The following is a 20,945-nucleotide window of genomic DNA, read 5'->3' as shown; positions in this document are numbered from 1 at the left end:
CTTGTACATCAGTAACTGAAACTAAGCATGCAGGTACAGTTGGCAGTGAAGAAAACGAATGGCATGTTGGCCTTCATTGCGAGAGGATTGAGTTTAGGAGCAAGGAAGTACTACTCCAGTTGTACAGGGCCCTGGTGAGACCGCACCTGGAATGTTATGTGCAATTTTGGTCTCCTAATTTGAGGAATGATATTATTGCTATTGAGGGAGTGCAGCGTAGGTTCACCAGGTTAATTCCCGCGGTGGCAGGACTGACCTATGATGAAAGAATGGGTCGACTGGGCTTGTATTCACTGGAATTTAGAAGGATGGGAGGAGATCTAATAGAAACATATAAAATTGTTAAAGGATTGGACAGGCAGGATACAGGAAAAATGTTCCCGTTGTTGGGGGAAGTCCAGAACCAAGGGTCACAGTTTAAGAATAAGGGGTAGGCCATTTAGGACTAAAATGAGGGAAATCCTTTTCACCCAGAGAGTTATGAATCTGTGGAATTCTCTAGCACAGAAGGCAGTGGAGGCCAATTCACTGGATGTTTTCAAGAGGGTTAGATTTAGATCTTAGGGCTAAAGGAATCGAGGGATTTGGGGAGAAAGCAGGAACGGAGTACTGATGTTAGATGATCAGCCATGATCATATTGAATGGCAATAGACAATAGAAAATAGACAATGGACAATAGGTGCAGGAGTAGGCCATTCAACCTTTCTAGCCAGCACCATCATTCAATGTTATCATGGCTATTCATCCCCAATCAGTACTCCGTTCCTGCCTTCTCCCCATATCCCCTGACTCCGCTATCTTTAAGAGCCCTATCTAGCTCTCTCTTGAAAATATTCAGAGAACCAGTTTCCACCAGCCTCCGAGGCAGACAATTCCACAGACTCACAACTCTCTGTGAGAAATAGTGTTTCCTCGTCTCTGTTCTAAATGCCTACCCTTTATTCTTAAACTGTGGCCCCTGGTTCTGGACTCCCCCAACATCGGGAACATGTATCCTGCCTCTAGCGTGTCCAAACCTTTAATAATCTTATATGTTTCAATAAGATCCCCTCTCATCCTTCTAAACTCCAAAGTATACAAGCCCAGCCGCTCCATTCTCTCAGCATATGACAGTCCCGCCATCCCGGGATTAACCTTGTAAACCTACGCTGCACTCCCTCAATAGCAAGAATGTCCTTCCTCAAATTAGGGGACCAAAACTGCACACAATACTGCAGGTGTCGTCTCACTAGGGTCCTGTACAACTGCAGAAGGACCTCTTTGCTCTGATACTCTACTCCTCTTGTTATAAAGGCCAACATGCCATTTGCTTTCTTCACTTCCTGCTGTACCTGCATGCTTACTTTCATAGACTGATGAACAAGGACCCCCAGATCCCGTTGTACTTCCCCTTTTCCCAACTTGACGCCATTTAGATAGTAATCTGCCTTCCTATTTTTGATACCAAAGTGGATAACCTCACAGTTATCCACATTAAACTTCATCTGCCCACTCCCCCAACCTATCCAAGTCACCCTGCATTCTCATAGCATCCTCCTCACAGTTCACACTGCCATCCAGATTTGTGTCATCTTGTTGATGCTGCTCAAAGTGCTGGCTCGAAGGGCCGAATGGCCTACTCCTACACCTATTTTTCTATGTTGCTATGTTCTATCTAACAAGTTGAAAATGTTCACTGTTTTCCTTTGCCTTCATTGCTGGCACCATGCCATTGAAGGTGGGGATAGCCATGCCCCTTTTATTTACTGTTAGCTGCATAATTGGCTATTATACTTCCCAAGTGGTGTGGTAAATAGTTGTTGTGCCATTTTGAAAATTATGCCAGATTTATAATCATACATTTATTAATAAAACAAAATCAGGGTTAGGAATTATCATGACACTAACAATTATTTCCTTCTCACTGTTGGGGTAAATTCTTCCAAAGAAATAATGATTTGAAAGTTGCCACCAGCAAACTGATATCATGGAATCTTACAAACATGGGAAGGAAAGAAACTTTGCTATAATAAGGTATTTACTGTCTTGTTTTCTGAAACTAAACTGTTGCAAAATAAAGTGGCAAAATGGTCTGTCAGGTGGTTGATTTGACGTGTATGATTGATGCAGGATGGATTCATACATTCATGTATTAGTCACCTGGTGCTTGAATACGAGAGAGTGAAAATACTCTCAAATGCTGTTGAAATACGAAAAATTATGATTTCAAATTTAAGTTTGAAGGCTGTGAGCTGGCTCATGTCTATGGTTCACAGCTTCTCCACAAGTCTGGTGGTAGAGATTCCAGTGAAGTTTGTCTCCTATGGAGCATAGTTATCTTGATACGGGAAACTGCCGAATAAATTGAGCAGCGACTTCTGACTTCAATTTTGTAAAAGTCAAGAGAAACTTTCATAGTATTGTCGCCTCTGCTTTTTGTTGGAGCAAACAAAACCTAATTTACAGAGTTTTACTTCTCAAATAGGACGAATTCCGTAATCTTCCCTTTAAAGTCTTCTTTAAAGAATGTCTGCCTCCAAGGTCATGGTGAACTTTCAAGACGCGATCAACAACTTGCTCAACAGGCAACGATACCGGTTTCACGTGGACGAAGAAAGGCTGAGTTTTGCCAAGCGCGACGAATTGAACAGTGACCAGAGTGAAACCCTGCGGGAAAGAATGGAGGAGCATGAGCTGCCATCTGAACCTGGGGAGTTGGAAAGTGCCCAAGCACAGCCTGGGCTCGGCGATACCTGTCACATTACTACATGGGAAGCCGGTTGGAATGTCACCAATGCGATCCAGGTAGGTTTAAAGGCTCGGTTTGCATTTCGATATAAGAGGGCCGACATGTATTTTCAACAAAAATATCTTTAAAATCCTGACCAATTTAATTTCGAAGTTATGAATCAAGTGAAGGCTGATGACTGCAAAAGGGCGAATTATTAAGATGAGAATATATATATATATATATATATATATACTTTAAAATCGCCCGCATCCAACATCGGAGTCATATTTCTCCTCTGTTTATATATATATATATATATATATATATATATATATATAATATATATATCCAGCATTTTGTGCCTATATACCTTGTGCCTACCTTATAACAGAGGAGAAATATGACCGGTGTTGGAGGTCAGCGGGCAACTTTAAAGTGATCCTCAAAGTAATTAAAAGGTGAGTGAAACACAAATCCTCAAATTGAAAGGTAGATAAAATGAACTTTGGATGCTGGTTTACACTAAATGTCACAAAGTTCTGGAGTCCTTTGCGTTTCAGGCAGCATCTCTGGAGAACATGGACAGACGACGTTACGGGTCGGCACCCTTTTCCACTGATGATTGAAAAAGTCTGATAATGGGTCCCAACGCAAATCGTTGCCTATCCATATTCTACAGAGATGCTACCTGACCCGGTGAGTTACAAATGCAAGGAATACTCAAGAAAGAGTATTCCTTGCATTTGTAGCCACTGTCGCTCGCTTAATCCAGCAGTCTGAAGAAGGGTTTCGGCCGAAACGTTGCTTATTTCCTTCGCTCCATAGAAGCTGCTGCACCCGCTGAGTTTCTCCAGCAATTTTGTCTACCTTCAATTTTCCAGCATCCGCAGTTCCTTCTTGAACAGTTATGACAGTCTTATGACAGGCGACAAAATAAAGGATATGTGGGGATAGCAAAACAAACAATAAATGTCATGAATCCGATATTAAGAGGTGGTGGGTTTAGATGGAATCAGGCATCACTTCTAATACTCGATGCTAATCACTTGGATATTCTCCATGTTTTCCAGTTTCATCTCACACTGACCTGTGCGAAAGTTACATTCCCATTATAAGAGTTTCCAACCATGTTCTGACAGAGTTTCTTCATCAGATAGCCCATCCCAACATTCTCAGAAATGCAGTTATCGACTTGAGTTTTAATGTCGATGGCAAGCCATTTCTGGTGGAAAATAGTTTCTGGAACGTTTTAAACACACGGAGGCTGTCAAAATTCTTGTCAGGTTTGGCTTGAGATAATGCGCATTTAATAAATTAAATGAATTGTATTGGGTTGATTTGTTTCGTTCCAAATCCATATACAGTGCCCTCCGTAATGTTTGGGACATTTATTTGCCTCTGTACTCCACAATTTGAGATTTGTAATAGAAAAAAAATCACATGTGGTTAAAATGCACACTGTCAATTTTTAATAAAGGTCATTTCTATACATTTTGGTTTCACCATGTAGAAATTACAGCAGTGTTTATACATGCCCCCCCCCCCCTCCCCCCGCCCCCTTTTCAGGGCACCATATTGTTTGGGACACAGCAATGTCATGTAAATGAAAGTAGTGATATTTAGCATTTTGATGCATATCCTTTGCATGCAATGACTGCTTGAAGTCTGCGATTCATGGACATCACCAGTTAGAAACATAGAAAATAGGTGCAGGAGGAGGCCATTCGGCCCTTCGAGCCAGCACCGCCATTCATTGTGATCAATGCTGATTGTCCCAAATCAATAACCCGTGCCTGCCTTCTCCCCATATCTCTTGATTCCACTAGACTTCTTCAGACTTGACCAGTTGCTGGGTATCTTCTCTGGTGATGCTCTGCCAGGCCTGTATTGCAGTCATTTTTAGCTTATGATTGTTTTGGGGGCTAGTCCCCTTTAGTTTTTTCTTCAGCATATAAAAGGCATGCTCAATTGGGTTCAGATCGGGTGATTGACTTGGCCACTCAAGAATTGACCTTTTTTTTAGCTTTGAAAAACTCCTTTGTTGCTTTATCAGAATGTTTGGGATCATTGTCTTGCTGTAGAATGAACTGCCAGCCAATGAGTTTTGAGGCATTTGTTTAAACTTGAGCAGATAGGATGTATCTATACACTTCAGAATTCATTATGCAACTACCATCAGCAGTTGTGTCAACAATGAAGATAAGTGACCCAGTACCTTCAGCAGCCATAAATGCCCAGGCCATAACACCCCCACCATGCTTTGGGTCCTGGGCAGTTCCTTCTCTCCTCCATACTTTGAGAGAGTGCAGCGTAGGTTTACAAGGTTAATTCCCGGGATGGCGAGGCTGTCATATGGTCCTCATGTTGATAAACAGCAATAAACATTTCCAAAGGTGATGGAAAGACTGGAGGAAAGGCTAGGTGCTGAGAGCTCTCTTATACCTGCATTAAGGAGGCAATTGAACACACCTGAGCAAATACAAATGCCTGTGAAGCAATGTGTCCCAAACATTATGGTGCCCTGAAATGGGGGCACTGCTGTAATTTCTATATGGTGAAACCAAAATGTATAAAAATTACCTTTAATAAAATCTGACAATGTGCACTTTAACCACATGTGATTTTTTCTGTTACAAATCTCAAATTGTGTAGTACAGAGGCAAATAAATAAATGATGGGTCTTTGTCCCAAACATTATGGAGGGCACTGTGTATCTTATTCCTTAGAATCCCCTCCACAACTCTCCTACCACAGAAGTTGGGCTCACTCATATGTAGTTCTTAGAATTTTCTTTGCAGTCCTTCTTACATTAGGCACAACATTAGCCACCCTTCAGTCTTCCTGCACCTCACCTGTGTCTAATAATGATTTGTAAATCTCTGTCTGGACTCCTGCAATTTCTTCTCGTTAACCTCATAGGATATATCTGACCAGGCCTGGGAGATTTATTTTAGTACGTCCAGCACTCCTCAATTGAAATATGAGCTATCCTGAATATATCTCCATTAGCTTTCTCAAATTCATTCATCTTCATCTCCACGGTAAAACAGAGGAGAAATATTCAATGAGGACCTTGGCCCATCTCTTGCATTTCCACATATAGAGGACCATTTTGGTTTCTGAGTGCCTTATTCTCTCTCTAGTTACCCCCTTTTCCTTAATATATTTATAACATTTCTTTGCATTCTTCTTAATCTTATCTGGAAGACCTATCTCATGCCCTCTTTTTGCCCTCCTTATTTCCTTCTTATGTATGCTCCTCAATCCCCTGTACTCCTCCATGGATACATACTTTGCTGCTTATACCTGACACATGCCTCCTTCATTTTCCTGATCAGAGCCCCAATTTCTCTCATTCAGGATTCTTTACTCCTACCTGCCTTGCCCTTCCCTCTAACAGGAACATACATATCTTGTACTCTCACTATCACACTTTTAAAAGCACCCGACTTTCCGGACATCCGGTTGTCTGCAAACCACCTACAAAATCAACTTTTATAAGATCCTGTCTACTACTATCAAAGTTGGCCTTGCCCCAATACAAAACTTTAACGTCGACCAGCCTGTTCCTTATCCGTAACTATTTAAAATCTAAAGGATCTGTGGTCACTGGTCCCATAATGCTCACTAATTGACACTTCAGTCACTTGTCCTGCCCAATTCCATAAGAATAGGTCAAGCTTTGCCCTTTCCCTTGTGGGGCCATCTGCATATTGTCTGAGAAAACTTTTCTGAACACACTTGATAGATTCCATCCCGTCTTAGCCCTTTGCACTTCAGAGTCCCAGTCTACACTGGGAAAGTTGAAATCCACTTCTTTGAAAATTCTGATAGTTTTGCAGCTGTCTGTAATCTCCCAGTATATTTGTTTCTCTAATTCCCATTGTTTGAAGATGACGGTGTGGGCAATCATGTGAAAGGCTGCGGAGAACTTGTGAATGAACTAACTTCCTTGTCATTCAAACGCTCACCTGAAACAAAATTTGATGCCTTCAAAATTCAAAATTACAACCATCTTAATAGCCAGTGACAAAACTGTGCTCATGTTGCTTATTGAGTGGGAATTTCATACAGCGTCAATCTTGTCACTGCCACATTGCTAAACCTAAGCATCCTCAGGCACATATTTTACTGTCGTTATGATGTAATTGTGTTTGAAATGGGAGATCCCTGATTTGGTAAAATGACAGGACGTTTGATTTCATTGCCTACAGCTTGCTGCATCTGCAAATCCTGCATCAATTCAGGTTTATCAGAGCTGTAAATGGAACCTGTGACATGGCCAAAAACCTGGAAACTGAGTACAAATCAACCTGCCCTTTTAATTATATTAAATGATGATTTGAGAGCATAAAATTGCCATTTGATTTTTTTCACCCTGGAGCAAATTGGATGAAGATGTGTGCGCTATACCATGGTCCTGACACTGCATTCCCTTCAATTATATGCCTTCAAACCTTTGATGGGGAACTATTTTAAGACATTAACTATCAATGTCTGGTTGGATGCAAGTGAAATTTACAAAATCTCATCATCCCGCTTTCAATAAAAAGAGAATATCAATGCAGCAGAATATTCCCTTTCGAGACCATCATTGAAAGCTTTTGGTTTAAATGTTTAATAATCTAAATAAAACATGCATCATTTAATAAATTAGAAACCTCAAAGAGTATTCACTTCTGCTGGTATGAAATATCAATTTGAAACATATAGTTTTTACATATCAGTCAATATTGATGATAGAAGGAATATGAGACACTTTCCAAGTAAACACTGAAGACAAACTAATTTACTATGACATATTTCTTTGTCTGCAAGCATATCAAACATGAAGCCAGATCTCTATTAATCCAAACTCTATATAAGAAGTCAGATATCAATTAATATAAAACAATCATTCCATATCATAAATAGTAGAAACAGCATACATTATACAATTTTTAACCCTTTGTTTCTCTTTAGATCAATGACATTTTTAATCTAAAGGTGATGCAAACATTGGTGGAGTTTTAGATACAAAAAAAGGTTTGTCTAAGGTACAGTAGTACTTAGATCATCTGTAGAGATGAGCAGAGCAGTGGCAGGTGGAATTTAATTCAGACAAATATGAGATTTTGGGAATAAAATTCAAGTAGGAGCAATCGGTAGGAGTGTTGATGCACACACTGATCTTGTGGTGAGAGTCCATGTAGATTGGCTATAGCAAGTGAGCCAATTAGAATGCTTAGTAAATATAACCCCGCCTAATTGTAAGATTCATAGTGTAAGATCCTGCCCACTGTCTACCAGTTAGAGTAGCAGTGTGAACGTGTGATGGCCTGCTGTGTAGTTAATGACCTGAACAATAAAGATGCTTGTGTTTCAACCTGTGTGAGTCCGCCTCTTTACATGGTGTCAGAAATAGTCGTCCAGCTACTCCGACAGTATTTCTCCATACATGGCATTCCAGCTCGCCTTCAGACTGACAACGGGACTCAATTCACCAGCCAAAAATTCAAAGACTTTGCCAAACGGTGGAACTTTCAACATGTCACCAGCAGCCCAGAATACCCACAGTCCAACGGACTTGCCGAACGTGCTTTCCGAAGTGCTAAACAACTTATGGAACGCTCCTACCTGGCCAAATCTGATGTCTACCTGGACCTGTTGAACTTGAGAAATATTGCTAGAGACAATGTTTTAGGCTCTCCAGCCCAGCGCCTGATGTCCCGCCGAACGAGGCCTCGGCTGCCACAGGATCACTTAAAGCCCAAAGTTTTCAGCCCTGCTGTAGTTCAAAAGCAGGTACGATCCAATCGAGACGTGCAGAAACGTGCCTACGACAAAACCAGGAAGCCACTTAAGCCACTAATCCAAGGCCAAGTGGTTTGCCTATAGACAGACAAAGGACATACCAAACTGGGGTTCATCCATGGCCCCGCAAAGGAACCACGTTCCTACCTGTCGATGTTGGTGGCACCATCTACAGATGCAACTGTCAACACCTCCTTCCAGTGAAGGAACGATGTCCGGTGCACCAAGGTCCTGACGCACCTCCACTGAACTTTAAAGTGATCGCTGTTCCAGCCGTTCCCGTACCTGCAGCTGCTGCTCCCCAACACTCCCCGTGTTGGTCTGCTCCCCCTTCCCCCTTTGTAACCGGTTCACCGGTGCCCCCACGACTGTCTTCCCCTACGGTGTCTCCCCAGAGCCCCTTAGGCTCACCTAAATGTGCCCTTAACTTTTAGGAAGAAAAGGTTGATGAGGCAGCTCCTTACCGTACGAGGACCGGGCGGGTTAGTAAGCCGCCTGTTAGATATGGCGACTATGTTTAACCCCATTATTATTAGATGTGAAACTTTGCATTTAACAATTTATTTACTCGTCGTAGTGATAACGCTGTATCTACCTTTCATTTATAGAAGAGATGTAGCATTGGCTATAGCATGTTAGCTAATTAGAATGCTTAGTAATTATAACCCCGCCTAATTATAAGATTCATAGTGTAAGATCCTGCCCACTGTCTACCAGTTAGAGTAGCAGTGTGAACATGTGATGGATGACCTGCTGTGTAGTTAATGACCTGAACAATAAAGATGCTTGTGTTTCAACCTGTGTGAGTCTTGAGCTCTTTACAGTCCGTATTGCTAAAAGTCGTAAATCAGATGGATCCGTAGTGAAGTGATATTTTTTATGCTTGCCTTCATAAATATAAGAGCTGGGATGCCATGTTGCAGTTACGCAAAACGTTGGTTAGATCTCTGGAGTGGTGGTTTAATGAGATGAGCTGCCGGAGGTCGTGGTGTAGGCAGATAACAATTACAAAGCGTAATAGGTATTTGGACATGAATTTTGATAGGAAAGGTATGCAGTAATATGGACCTAAGGTAGGCAGAGAGGTCAACATAGTTGGCACAAACAAGATGGACAAAAAGTGCCTGTTTCTGTGATTCAATTATATGATATTATGAACAGGACGAACTGGGCCATTAACTTTTTAACAACCTTTTATTATGTTACAGATAGCAACACTGTATAAGAATACCAATTTCATGACATGGATGTTCAGCAAGCATACCATACAGATCATTATCTGTTCATCTTAATTTGTCAAGGATATATCTGAAGATTAACATTCAGTTCAGAAAATTACCCATAAATTTGTCCCATAAGGATATCTAATTTTATCTCATTCAAGTATATCATAATAATTCAGCATTAAATATATTCTAATTACAAAGTGGCATGCATATGGTATCTAAGGTTAATATAAATGCATGGTGTTAATGTAGAATTTGACTCCTTGGTTAACAGAAAAAATAACAGTATTAGAGAAGGGACCTTTTGAATGGATACTTGCAGTTAGTAGTGTTTCCAGAAATGTATCCAACCTTGTCCTAATGAGCTGACATGGAAGAACTGGTTGCCTTGACTTCCTCTGAAAGTATAATATTAGCCTTGGGCGATGTCAGAGTGATGAACCTTCATTTGTAGAGACGCTATCTGTTCCTCCTGGATACTCAGTTTCAAGCTTTAGCACTATTGCTGAATTTTAACTCATTGGGTTAAATCTCCCCAGTTGACCAAAGGACAATTTGCACATCTTTGTGATACATTTACATCTGTCTCTGGTTTAATGTTTTTTAACCTCTTTAAACTTTATCTCTCTCTCTCTCTCTCTCTCTCTCTCTCTCTCACACACACACGCACATCAGACCACCTCTACAGCACATTGTTGGACAAAATAAGCATCAGGCTTCAATGTCAAAACAAAATCCTATATAGTGTACTATCAGCATCCATGTGGGATGGCAGTTGCATTAATATGCCAGTTCCACGAAAGCTGTTAAAAAAAATTACTGTACAACTCTCATTGGTATTCTATGCATAAGCCTTTAAATAAATTGTGGAACTTTATGTCATCTCCATATCCTGTTCAATAACATTCTTTTTACATTGTAATTCCATAATTTAAGGCTAAAATGGATTTATGTAACATCCAGCAAAAATAATTCAAATGAATGACTGCACTCACCATCACACAAAGTACCAAATCTTTGCAGATGTTGGTGTTACTCAGTTATAACTGTACTGCCCTTCTGTATACATGTAAATAAACTAAACATGTTTTATCACACATTTTGCATGATACAAAATAAAATTCACTATTTGAGTTCATTTTGGTAAATCTAGTTTTTATAAAATTAATTACAACTAATTGTCCATGGATCAACTGGCGAGATTTAAATCAATGAGTTAAAACTAAAGCTGCATGCATGAGAATTTTGGATGCATAAATACCAGATAAACTATACTTTACGGCACTTAAATTCAAGAGTAACTTCTTCAGTTCTATGGCTTAGTGTTACAAGAGCTTAAAGCAAGCAAAGCTTGTAAGCAAAGAATTTCACTTTGACTTGTCACATGTGACAATAAAGTATTCAATTCAATTCAATTCAATCAATTCATTACAGTGCTACCTTTCTCTTGTCAAATACTTCTTGTGGACATTCTAATATCTTCAACGATCATCAAGTCAATGAAGCATTGGCATTTGGACGCGCCAGGTCACTTGTTTACTTTTAGCCTCTCAGGCATTTACAAGCATAGGCATCTTGAATGACATGAAGAGTGGAGAACTTTGGAAAGTTAATGGAGGTGTCTTGAGGAAAGTTTGTATTATTGTCGAGGAGGTGCTGGATGTCTTAAGGCATAGGAAGGTAGAAAATCTCTTGGGCCTGATCAAATATATCTGAGCACACAGTGGGAAGATAGAGAATAAATTGCAGGAGCCCTGACTGAGATATATGAATCATCAATAGACACGGTGAGTTGATGGAAGACTGGAGGGTGACTAATGTTGCGCTTCTATTTAAGAAGGGCTGCAAGGGAAAGCCTTGGAACTATAGACCAGTGAGCCTAAAATATGTGGTAGGGAAGTTACTTGAGAGGAATCTGAGGGATACTGTAACCATACTGTAGCCCGCCTTATTGTATCATAAGTAGGTCCACTTTAATGATGTGTTTTAACAAATAAAGTTAGCCTATGGCACCGTAAGAAAGCTGGTGCCTTTTAAAGGAGTGCTGAGATGGTGAAGTAATGGATGCAGTAACTTGTAGGTAGTGAAATATATTGTGAAAGTAACTGCCAAAGAATTTATGGCACTCAATGGCCTAGAGTACACTCCATGGTTGTCTCTTGCTCCACTGGAAGCCTTAACAGAGAAGTGGGTGGTTTATCTTGCAACATTTCAGAAGTCTCTCTCAAGTTGTGGGAGAATACATCTGACAGTGAATGAAATAAAACTCCAGAGCTTACATTCAGTAATGTTCAGTAATTTAATGTGAGTGCTCATGGTGGTTGAATATATCTACAAAAATGCTACATCCTACCAGTTGCACCACAACTCTCTGGCATTGACAGGTACGACCACATCATCTTCCTCAACAAAGCAGCAAGTGCTTGTCATCTTTACAGCTGTCGTTGCATTAGAGCTGACACACAGATAGGAGTCCAGCATTTGCAGCATAGAGGAGGGGCAATTGTCTTAGCATGCTCAAGTGTCACACACCATCTGATATCCGATTCATTTCCATTGCAGTACTATCAGAAGCTAACTGCTGAGTTTTTGGAGCAATGACTGTTTGTATTTCAGATTTCTAACATTTATCGTGAAGGAAAAATCATAAAATAACCTTCGTAATATGTTCTAGGACAGATTGAGGGATGCTGTGACACTCTGTAAAGACAACCACAGCCATGCTTGCTAAGGAATTTAATTACTATCAATACTGAAAACTTTGATCAGATCAACAGCCAAATGCTGAATTTACACTTTAAGTCACCAATCTCACCATTGCTGGAGAATTTGACCCAATGCGACAAAAGAAAAATCAATAAAATTACAGGCAGTTTTCTTTATAGGAGACAATTCAATACAATTTATTAGCCTTTTATATAATAAAACTTGAAACACGGTTAATTACATTAGCACTACATTTTAAAGTAAAAAGAACAGACAAATCAAATGTGATCTTAGACCATTTTTAAACCTAGAAGAGATAAAATATTACAGTTTAATGGCATTAAAAACTAGCCTTTCTCAAGTTATGAGCAGTGGCATAAGATTAATATTGAATTGTGAAGTTTATTCAGGAATTGATTTTACAGCTAAAGCACTCATTAAGAATCATGTGTTCTTCCTACAATAGAACGATGATAACGCAAAAACATATTTTTCAAATCAACAGAGAACAAATTTCTTTTTGTTACATAACTGCAGCATTTTCTCGTGGAATTAATCAAAATTCAAAATAAACAAATTAACCTCAGCTTAATGATTTGAGAGCAGCAATATTTTTAACAAGCCTTTTTAAAATATGTAAATTAATGATTGTTTTAACTTTTCTGAAAATGTGAATACTAAGTAGTTTTTTTTGTTTGAAGGTGAATTTGTATTCTATGTATTGCTTTCACTGACTAATTGGTTCTTTGCAAAATTTCGTGCAGGTGGAGGTCTTTCTAAGATATTACAAAATAATAATATTCATCATTTCCAAAATATGAGACATAGCACTTCAATTATCACAGGTTTAGACATTGATACATTTCACATTTGTGTGCAGTTTTTTAATATGAGTTTCAGTTGTTCTTTATCAAGAATTAAATGGACTTTCCTTGGCTTCAAGTCTACCAGTGATGGAGAACCATTTTGGCCTCATGATCAGTGGAACTAAATGGTCAACCTCATGGGAATTAAGGAGGACGATAGCCACCAGTGGTGTCAGTGGTGTTATCGGTACCACTTCTGGAACACAGCACAACAATACTGAACATTATACACAAATTACATATTTTTGGCTGGTCTTTGGCTGATTTCATTCTTCACACAAGATGAGTAAGGGAAATAGGTGGACACAGTTGTGTGCTGGGATGGAAGAAGAACAAGCAGAACAGCAGCACGAGCGCATGCAGGTCCTTATCATTGACCATTTTTTGGAAAGGCTCACTGTGGACGTGCATGTCCTCTACTTACATTAGGAGTAGGCTTTGTATGGATTTTGCTGTTTCCCCATTCCCAAGCCCTCTCAATATACCCACATAAGAGGGACAATGATCCTACTTGGATGTTTCACACCATGAGGATTGTCTGCTGCAGTCAGATAAAGAATCTGCAAATTTGCATTATTCAAGCTCATCTGAACACCAGCCACTTGAATAAGTCTGCTGGTGCCCATTAAGCCACACTTTCCAGAAAAGTACAGAATTAAAGAAGGAGAAAGGAGAAAAAAACGTACTACATGTGGAAAGAAATCCACAGAAATGAAGGAGAAGTGAGTGAAGAGAAAGTGATTTAAATGTGCTCAAAGAGACATGAGAGAATATGGAACAAAGATAGAAAAAAAAGAAAGAAGAGATGGTGGATAAGGAGAGGAATATTTTCTGCCCACAGGCATTTGAGAATCATTGATGTGGACAAATATTTTCAAATTTACTGAACACATCTGGCCGGAATGAGCCTTTGGCAAACAGATGCTCCCTGGTCTTTAATCTAATCACTGGACAATCACAAATAAATATAAGACAAATATTTTAAGTGCATTTATTTTAAGGTTGTATTAAAATAAACTCAGATATCATAGTTCATTCTGAGATGTTTACTTACTATTATCAGTGTCTCTCTGCCCTTGTCTTCTTCCTACAACAGCTCTCATTAGCTCTTTAAGTGAAAGCAGAAAATACTGGAACTATTCAACAGATCCAACAGTATTAGTGAAAACGGAAACAGAGTCAACATTTCATCAGAGCGAGAAAAAGTTAGAAATAAAACATGTCTTGATCAACAGAGAACAAAGGGGATGTTTGTGATAGGGTGGGCACAATGAGAAGCTAAATGCAGAATTGGTAGTGCTCCTAGTTCAGAAAGGGCGCTGAAATACTATTAACAATAACTGATACATCAGGAGTACAGAAATATTCAACTGGTTAAGCAGCATTTCTGGAGAGAGAAAATCGCATTGATGTTCATGGTTGAATGGAAAACTGCAAAATGTGAAAGATGGAGAATTCCCAGTGGCAATGTGATGGAGAATTAAAGGAGCAGGCAGCTGGAAGTTCAACGTACCCTTGTGGACTGAATAAAATGTTCTTCAAAGCAGTTGTCCAATCTACATTTGTTTTCTCCTGTATGGAGGAGGCCATATTGTGAGCACTGAATGCAAGAGAACAAATTCAATGAATTGCAACTGGTTTAAAGAGAAAGGATTGTTTGGAATAACTGCATTTGACAAAGTGAAGAGTAAGAGGGCGTCTCTTGCAATCGTATGGGAAATTTGTGGAGTGTGAATTAGCAGAGATGAATAACAGTCACTCTGTAATCTTGAAAGGGAAGTGGAGGAGAAGATGTTTCTAAAATTAGCATGTAGCAAAGGTAATGGTGGTTATGGGAGATTTTAACATGCAGGTAGACTGGGAAAATCAGGTAGTACTGGACCCCAAGAAAGGGAGTTTGCAGAGTGCCTCCGAGATGGAGCAGCTTGTACTGGAGCCTACCAGGGAGAAGGCAATTCCTGATTTAGTGTTGTGTAATGAACCACATTTAATAAGGGAACTCAAGGTAAAGGAACCATTAGGAGGTAGTGACCATAATATGATGAGTTTTAATCTGCAATTTGAGAGGGAGAAGGTAAAACCATTGGCATGAGGGAGGAGCTGGCCAAAGTTGACAGGAAAGGGACCCTTACAGGGATGACGGTGGAACAGCAATGAGGCGACCGTGGCTGACAAGGGAAGTCAAGGATAGTATAAAAATAAAAGTGAAGATGTACAACATAGCAAAGATGAATGGGAAGCCAGAGGATTGGGCAACTTGTAAAGATCAACAGGAGGTAACTAAAAAGGCAATATGGGGAGAAAAGATGAAGTATGAAGGTAAGCTAGCCAAGAATATAAAGAAGGATAGTAAAAGCTTCTTTAGGTATGCGAAGAGAAAAAAATTGTTAAGACAAATGTGGGTCCCTTGAAGACAGAAACAGGTGAATTTATTATGGGGAACAAGGAAATGGCAGACTAGTTGTACATGTACTTTGGTTCTGTCTTCACTAAGGAAGACACAAACAATCTCCCAGATGTACTAAGGGACAGAGGACCTAGGTTGACGGAGGAACTGAAGGAAAATCACATTAGTCAGGAATTGGTGTTGGGTAGACTGATGGGACTGAAGGCTAATAAATCCACAGGGCCTGATGGTCTGCATCCCAGGGTACTCAAGGAGTTGGACACGTGAAATCGTGGACACATTTGTGATCATTTTCCAATGTTCTATAGGTTCTGGATTAGTTCCTGTGGATTGGAGGGTAGCTAATGTTATCCCACTTTTCAAGAAAGGAAGAGGAGAGAGATGGCAGGGAATTATAGACCAGTCAGCCTGACATCGGTGATGGGAAAGATGCTTTAGTCGATTATCAAAGATGTAATAGCGGCGTATTTGGATAGCAGTAACAGGACCGGTCCAAGTCAGCATGGAGTTAAGAAAGGAAATCATACTTGACAAATCTTCCGGGATTTTTTGAGGATGTAACAAGCAAAATGGACAAGGGAGAGTCAGTGGATATAGTGTACCTGGATTTTCGGAAAGCCTTTGATAAGGACCCACATCAGAGATTAGGGGGCAACATTAGAGCACATGGTATTGGGGATAGGGTATTGACATGGATAGAACATTGATTGGCAAACAGGAAACAAAGAGTAGAGATTAACGGGTCCCTTTCAGAATGGCAGGCATGGACATAGACATAAAAAATAGGTGCAGGAGGAGGCCATTTGGCCCTTCGAGCCAGCACCGCCATTCATTGTGATCATGGCTGATCGTCCCCTATCAATAACCCGTGCCTGCTTTCTCCCCATATCCCTTGACTCCACTAGCCCCTAGAGCTCTATCTAACTCTCTCTTAAATCCATCCAGTGACTTGGCCACCACTGCCCTCTGTGGCAGGGAATTCCATAAATTCACAACTCTCTGGGTGAAAAAGTTTTTTCTCACCTCAGTCTTAAATGACCTCCCCTTTATTCTAAGACTGTGGCCCCTGGTTCTGGACTCACCCCCCATTGGGGAAAAATTTCCTGCATCTAGCTTGTCCAGTCCTTTTATAATTTCATATGTTTCTATAAGATTCCCCCTCGTCCTTCTAAACTCCAGTGAATACAAGCCTAGTCTTTTCAATCTTTCCTCATATGACAGTTCCGCCATCCCAGGGATCAATCTCATGAAGGCAGTGACTAGTGGGGTGCTGCAAGGCTCGGTGCTGGGACCGCAGCTATATCCAATATACAACGATGATTTAGATGAAGGAGTTAAAAGTAACATTAGCAAATTTGCAGATGACAAAATGCTGGGTGACAGTTTGAACTGTGAGGAGGATGCTATGAGAATGCAGGGTGACTTGGACAGGTTGGGTGAGTGGGCAGATGCATGGCAGATGCAGTGTAATATGGATAAATATTATCCACTTTGGAGGCAAGAAATTGAAGGCAGATTATTATCTGAATGGTGTCAGCTTAGGAAAAGGCGAAGTATGAGACCTGGGTGTCCTAGTACATCAGTCACTGAAAGTAAGCATACAGGGACAACAGGCAGTGAAGAAAGCTAATGGCATGTTGGCCTTCATAAAGAGGGGAGTTGAGTATAGGAGCAAGGAGATCCTTCTGCAATTGTACAGGGCCCTGGTGAGACCACACCTGGAGTATTGTGCATTGCAGTTTTAGTCTCCTAATTTGAGGAAGGACATTCTTGCTATGGAGGGAGTGCAGCATAGGTTCACGAGGTTAATTCTCGGGATGGCGGGACTTTCATATAATGAAAGAATGGAGTGACTGGGCTTGTATTCACTGGAATTTAGAAGGATGAGAGGATATCTTATAAAAACATATAAAATTATTAAGGGATTGGACATGCTAGATGCAGGAAACATGTTTCCGATGTTGGGGTAGTCCAGAACCAGGGGCCACAGTTTAAGGATAAGGGGTAGGCCACTTAGAACTGAGATGTGGAAAAACATTTTCACACAGAGAGTTGTGAATTTGTGGAATTCTCTGCCTCAGAAGGCAGTGGAGGCTGATTCACTGGATGCATTCAAGAGTTAGATAGAACTCTTAGCGCTAGCGGAATCAAGGGGTATGGGGAGAAGACTGATTGTGGATGATCAGCCATGATCACATTGAATGGCGGTGCTGGCTCAAAGGGCCGAATAGCCTACTCCTGCACCTATTGTCTATGTATCTATGTATTGTAGCCCATTTCAGGAATGATGTGTTGAGTGTAATAGCTGGTGAAGTGGAAGTTGTCAAGGAAACCCTCTACTTCTGAGCAGGAGAAACCAAACTAAGAACAAAAGAGTGGAAATAGAATAGATGTGGAGAAAGACGATTTCAGATTGAAGATGGATGATCTAATGTGTATTTCTGATATTTCCTATGTTATTGCCAATGTTCAGCATCTGCAGTTTCTACTTTTTACTCATCAATTCTTCCTCTCACACAGCACTCTTCTCACCCTCCAATACAATTCATGTAACATTTTAAAAATAAAATCATATACTTCTTCTTTGTGTAGATAATTCATTGGAATGAACAAATTCAAGAAAGTAACCACCTTGGCATGGGCAAATAGGTCAGGTTATAAATGTTGGCTTTGCTAGTAACTTCTTAATCCTGAAAAATATATATATTTTAAAGTGCCTGTAAATAATATTCTACAAAATTTATCTTATACCAGCCTGAACATGCCAATTTATAATTGAGTTTTATTGTCCTAATTAAGTCAACAATAATCTGATGACTTGGAAGGACCCTGTTTTTAAGAGTCTTTATGTTTGTTTTCCATAACTGAGACCTCCATGATTTTGGTTCAGTAACATCAGGTAATTTACAAAACTATTGTAAAAGTAATATTCAGAAATGTAAACAACTTTTAAGTAACAATTTCAAAAGGAAAACCTTTCATCCAGACTTTGATAATTATTTTTTATCAGTGACATGATTTATTAATATTTCATATTTTGTGTACAGCTTCCTTGTGGGCATATTAATAAAGGATAAATGTCAGAACCTTTTGCTAGCAAAGTTAATGAACATGAGTCTTGAAGCTATATCTTTGTTGGGTAGTCTCATTAGGTGTGATTTACTGGATTAACAATTATTTATAGGTTGAACCAAAATGACAAAGGAATATTTCCTTTTAAGCTTGGTATAATTCATAGGCTTTGATTATTCCTGAGAGAGGATAACTGTCTCCTCATAAATAAGCAGCCTCAATATTACTTCTTGCAGTATTAGCATATAAATGTCAAGCATTTATGCAACTTTCCTTTTGGTTATTTCAATGGAGGTGATAATCCACTTAAAATAAACTAATTATTATTCCACTCAGATTTCAGTTCATAGAATGCCACACAGTTGGCTTATCATAAAACTCTTTGTCATGTGAAAGAAATTAGCCTGGAAATTATTGTTTGTAATTTTAGTGTAAGAATTCTTACATTTATTAAGAGTTCCAACCACCTGTTTTCACTGGTTTGATTTATTTCTTCCTTTCCTATTAAATGGTGGTAGGTAAGAGCATCCAATTAATGAATGTATTATTAGCTGTGGCATGTGGTTTTACATATTACCTACTGCTAATGGACAGTTTTGCCTGAGACCTCTTGTTTTTGTTTTCTACAGGGTATTTTTGTCTTGGGTTTGCCGTATGCTGCTCTGCACAGTGGATATGTCGGGTTGCTTCTCATCACGTTGGCTGCTGTTATTTGCTGCTATACAGGCAAAATTCTCATCGCCTGTCTGTATGAAGAAAATGAAGAGGGACAGCTTGTCAGAGTGAGGACATCATATGAAGACATTGCCAATGCCTGCTGTGAGCAACTATTTCCGAAACTAGGAGGCAAAATAGTTAATTTTGCTCAGGTGGCTGAACTAATAATGACTTGCATTTTGTATTTGGTGGTGAGTGGGAATCTTATGGTCCACAGTTTCCCACAAATGCCAGTGTCAGAGGAAACCTGGTTTGTGATTGCTGTAATGATGTTGGTCCCATGTATTTTTATACAAAATCTTCAAATTGTATCAAAGCTAAGTCTTCTTTGCTCTGCCGTCCATCTTGTTGTTCTGTGCGTTGTGATTACCTACTGTATGACACAAATGGGGAAATGGTCCTGGAGAAAGGTAACATTTTCAGTGGATTTTGAAAAGTTTTTGGTTTCTGTGGGGGTGATAATTTTCAGTTACACGTCACAGATTTTCCTGCCCACACTTGAAGGCAGCATGAGAAACAAGAGCAGCTTTGATTGCATGTTGAACTGGACTCATTTGTCTGCATGTATCTTTAAAACAGTTTTTGTCCTTGTCTCATTTTTAACCTGGGGAAATGAAATGAAGGAAGTAATCACAGATAATCTGCCATTCAACTTGCGGATGTTGGTAAACGTGTGCTTGGTGGGCAAGGCCCTCCTTTCCTATCCATTGCCCTTTTATGCAGCTGTGCAAGTTGTACAAAGTGGTATTTTCAATCTGGGATCAATGGATGGAAATACTCACATCTGGCCGTTGGTTTTAAGAGCCAGTTTATTAATGTTAACCCTCCTAATGGCTATGTTAATGCCACACTTCACCTTCCTAATGGGATTAACAGGCAGTGTTACTGGGGCGGTTATGACTTTTCTCCTTCCTGCACTTTTTCACTTGAGGCTCCTCTGGGATAAACTGGGCAATCTAGAAAGATTCCTGGACATTTCTATTTTTCTCCTTGGATCACTATGTGGCCTTTCTGGGATCTTCTGTTCAGTGAAGGGGTTAATTGGTGCTTTCAAAAGCAGCTAAATCCAAGGAAGCATTTCATTAGTGCTGCTTAATCTGGATCATATCCTTATCATGTATATTTGTCTTCCTAGCGGGTTGCGCATGCCCTATGTGTGAGAGCTATCATGGGCTGTTAACGAATATTTTATTGGGTGTAGTTCAATACAATCATATCATATCAAAATAACTATCTGCCATAAACTTGCAGCCTGTGGTCCCTGACCAGCTTTGGGCCCAGCAAGATTAACTTGCCCACAGCATGTTGGGTGGTAGTTAGATACAGTAAGTTGCATGGACTGAAATGAAGACTTTAGGTGTGTTTTTATGGCCTTTAATGAAGGGTTGCTAGAGATGGAAAGTATCTTTGTGTGACCCAGAAAAGTACACCCTGGCCCACAACTGAC

General features: G+C 39.9%; 1 protein-coding gene across 1 annotated transcript; it reads left to right on the top strand.

Annotated features, from left to right (window-relative positions):
• Positions 1-2,524: 2,524 nt before the first annotated feature.
• On the top strand, positions 2,525-20,562 carry LOC116973746 (vesicular inhibitory amino acid transporter-like). Its single transcript, XM_033022053.1, has 2 exons — positions 2,525-2,785; positions 19,411-20,562. Exons 1-2 carry the CDS (start codon positions 2,525-2,527, stop codon positions 20,560-20,562), a joined length of 1,413 nt encoding a protein of 470 aa, XP_032877944.1.
• The last annotated feature ends 383 nt before the right edge of the window (positions 20,563-20,945 follow it).

The sequence above is a fragment of the Amblyraja radiata genome, chromosome 5, assembly GCF_010909765.2.
Source record: "Amblyraja radiata isolate CabotCenter1 chromosome 5, sAmbRad1.1.pri, whole genome shotgun sequence".
Lineage (NCBI taxonomy): Eukaryota > Metazoa > Chordata > Chondrichthyes > Rajiformes > Rajidae > Amblyraja > Amblyraja radiata.
Note: the sequence above shows the minus strand (reverse complement) of the source record. Positions and strands in the feature narration are given on the sequence as shown.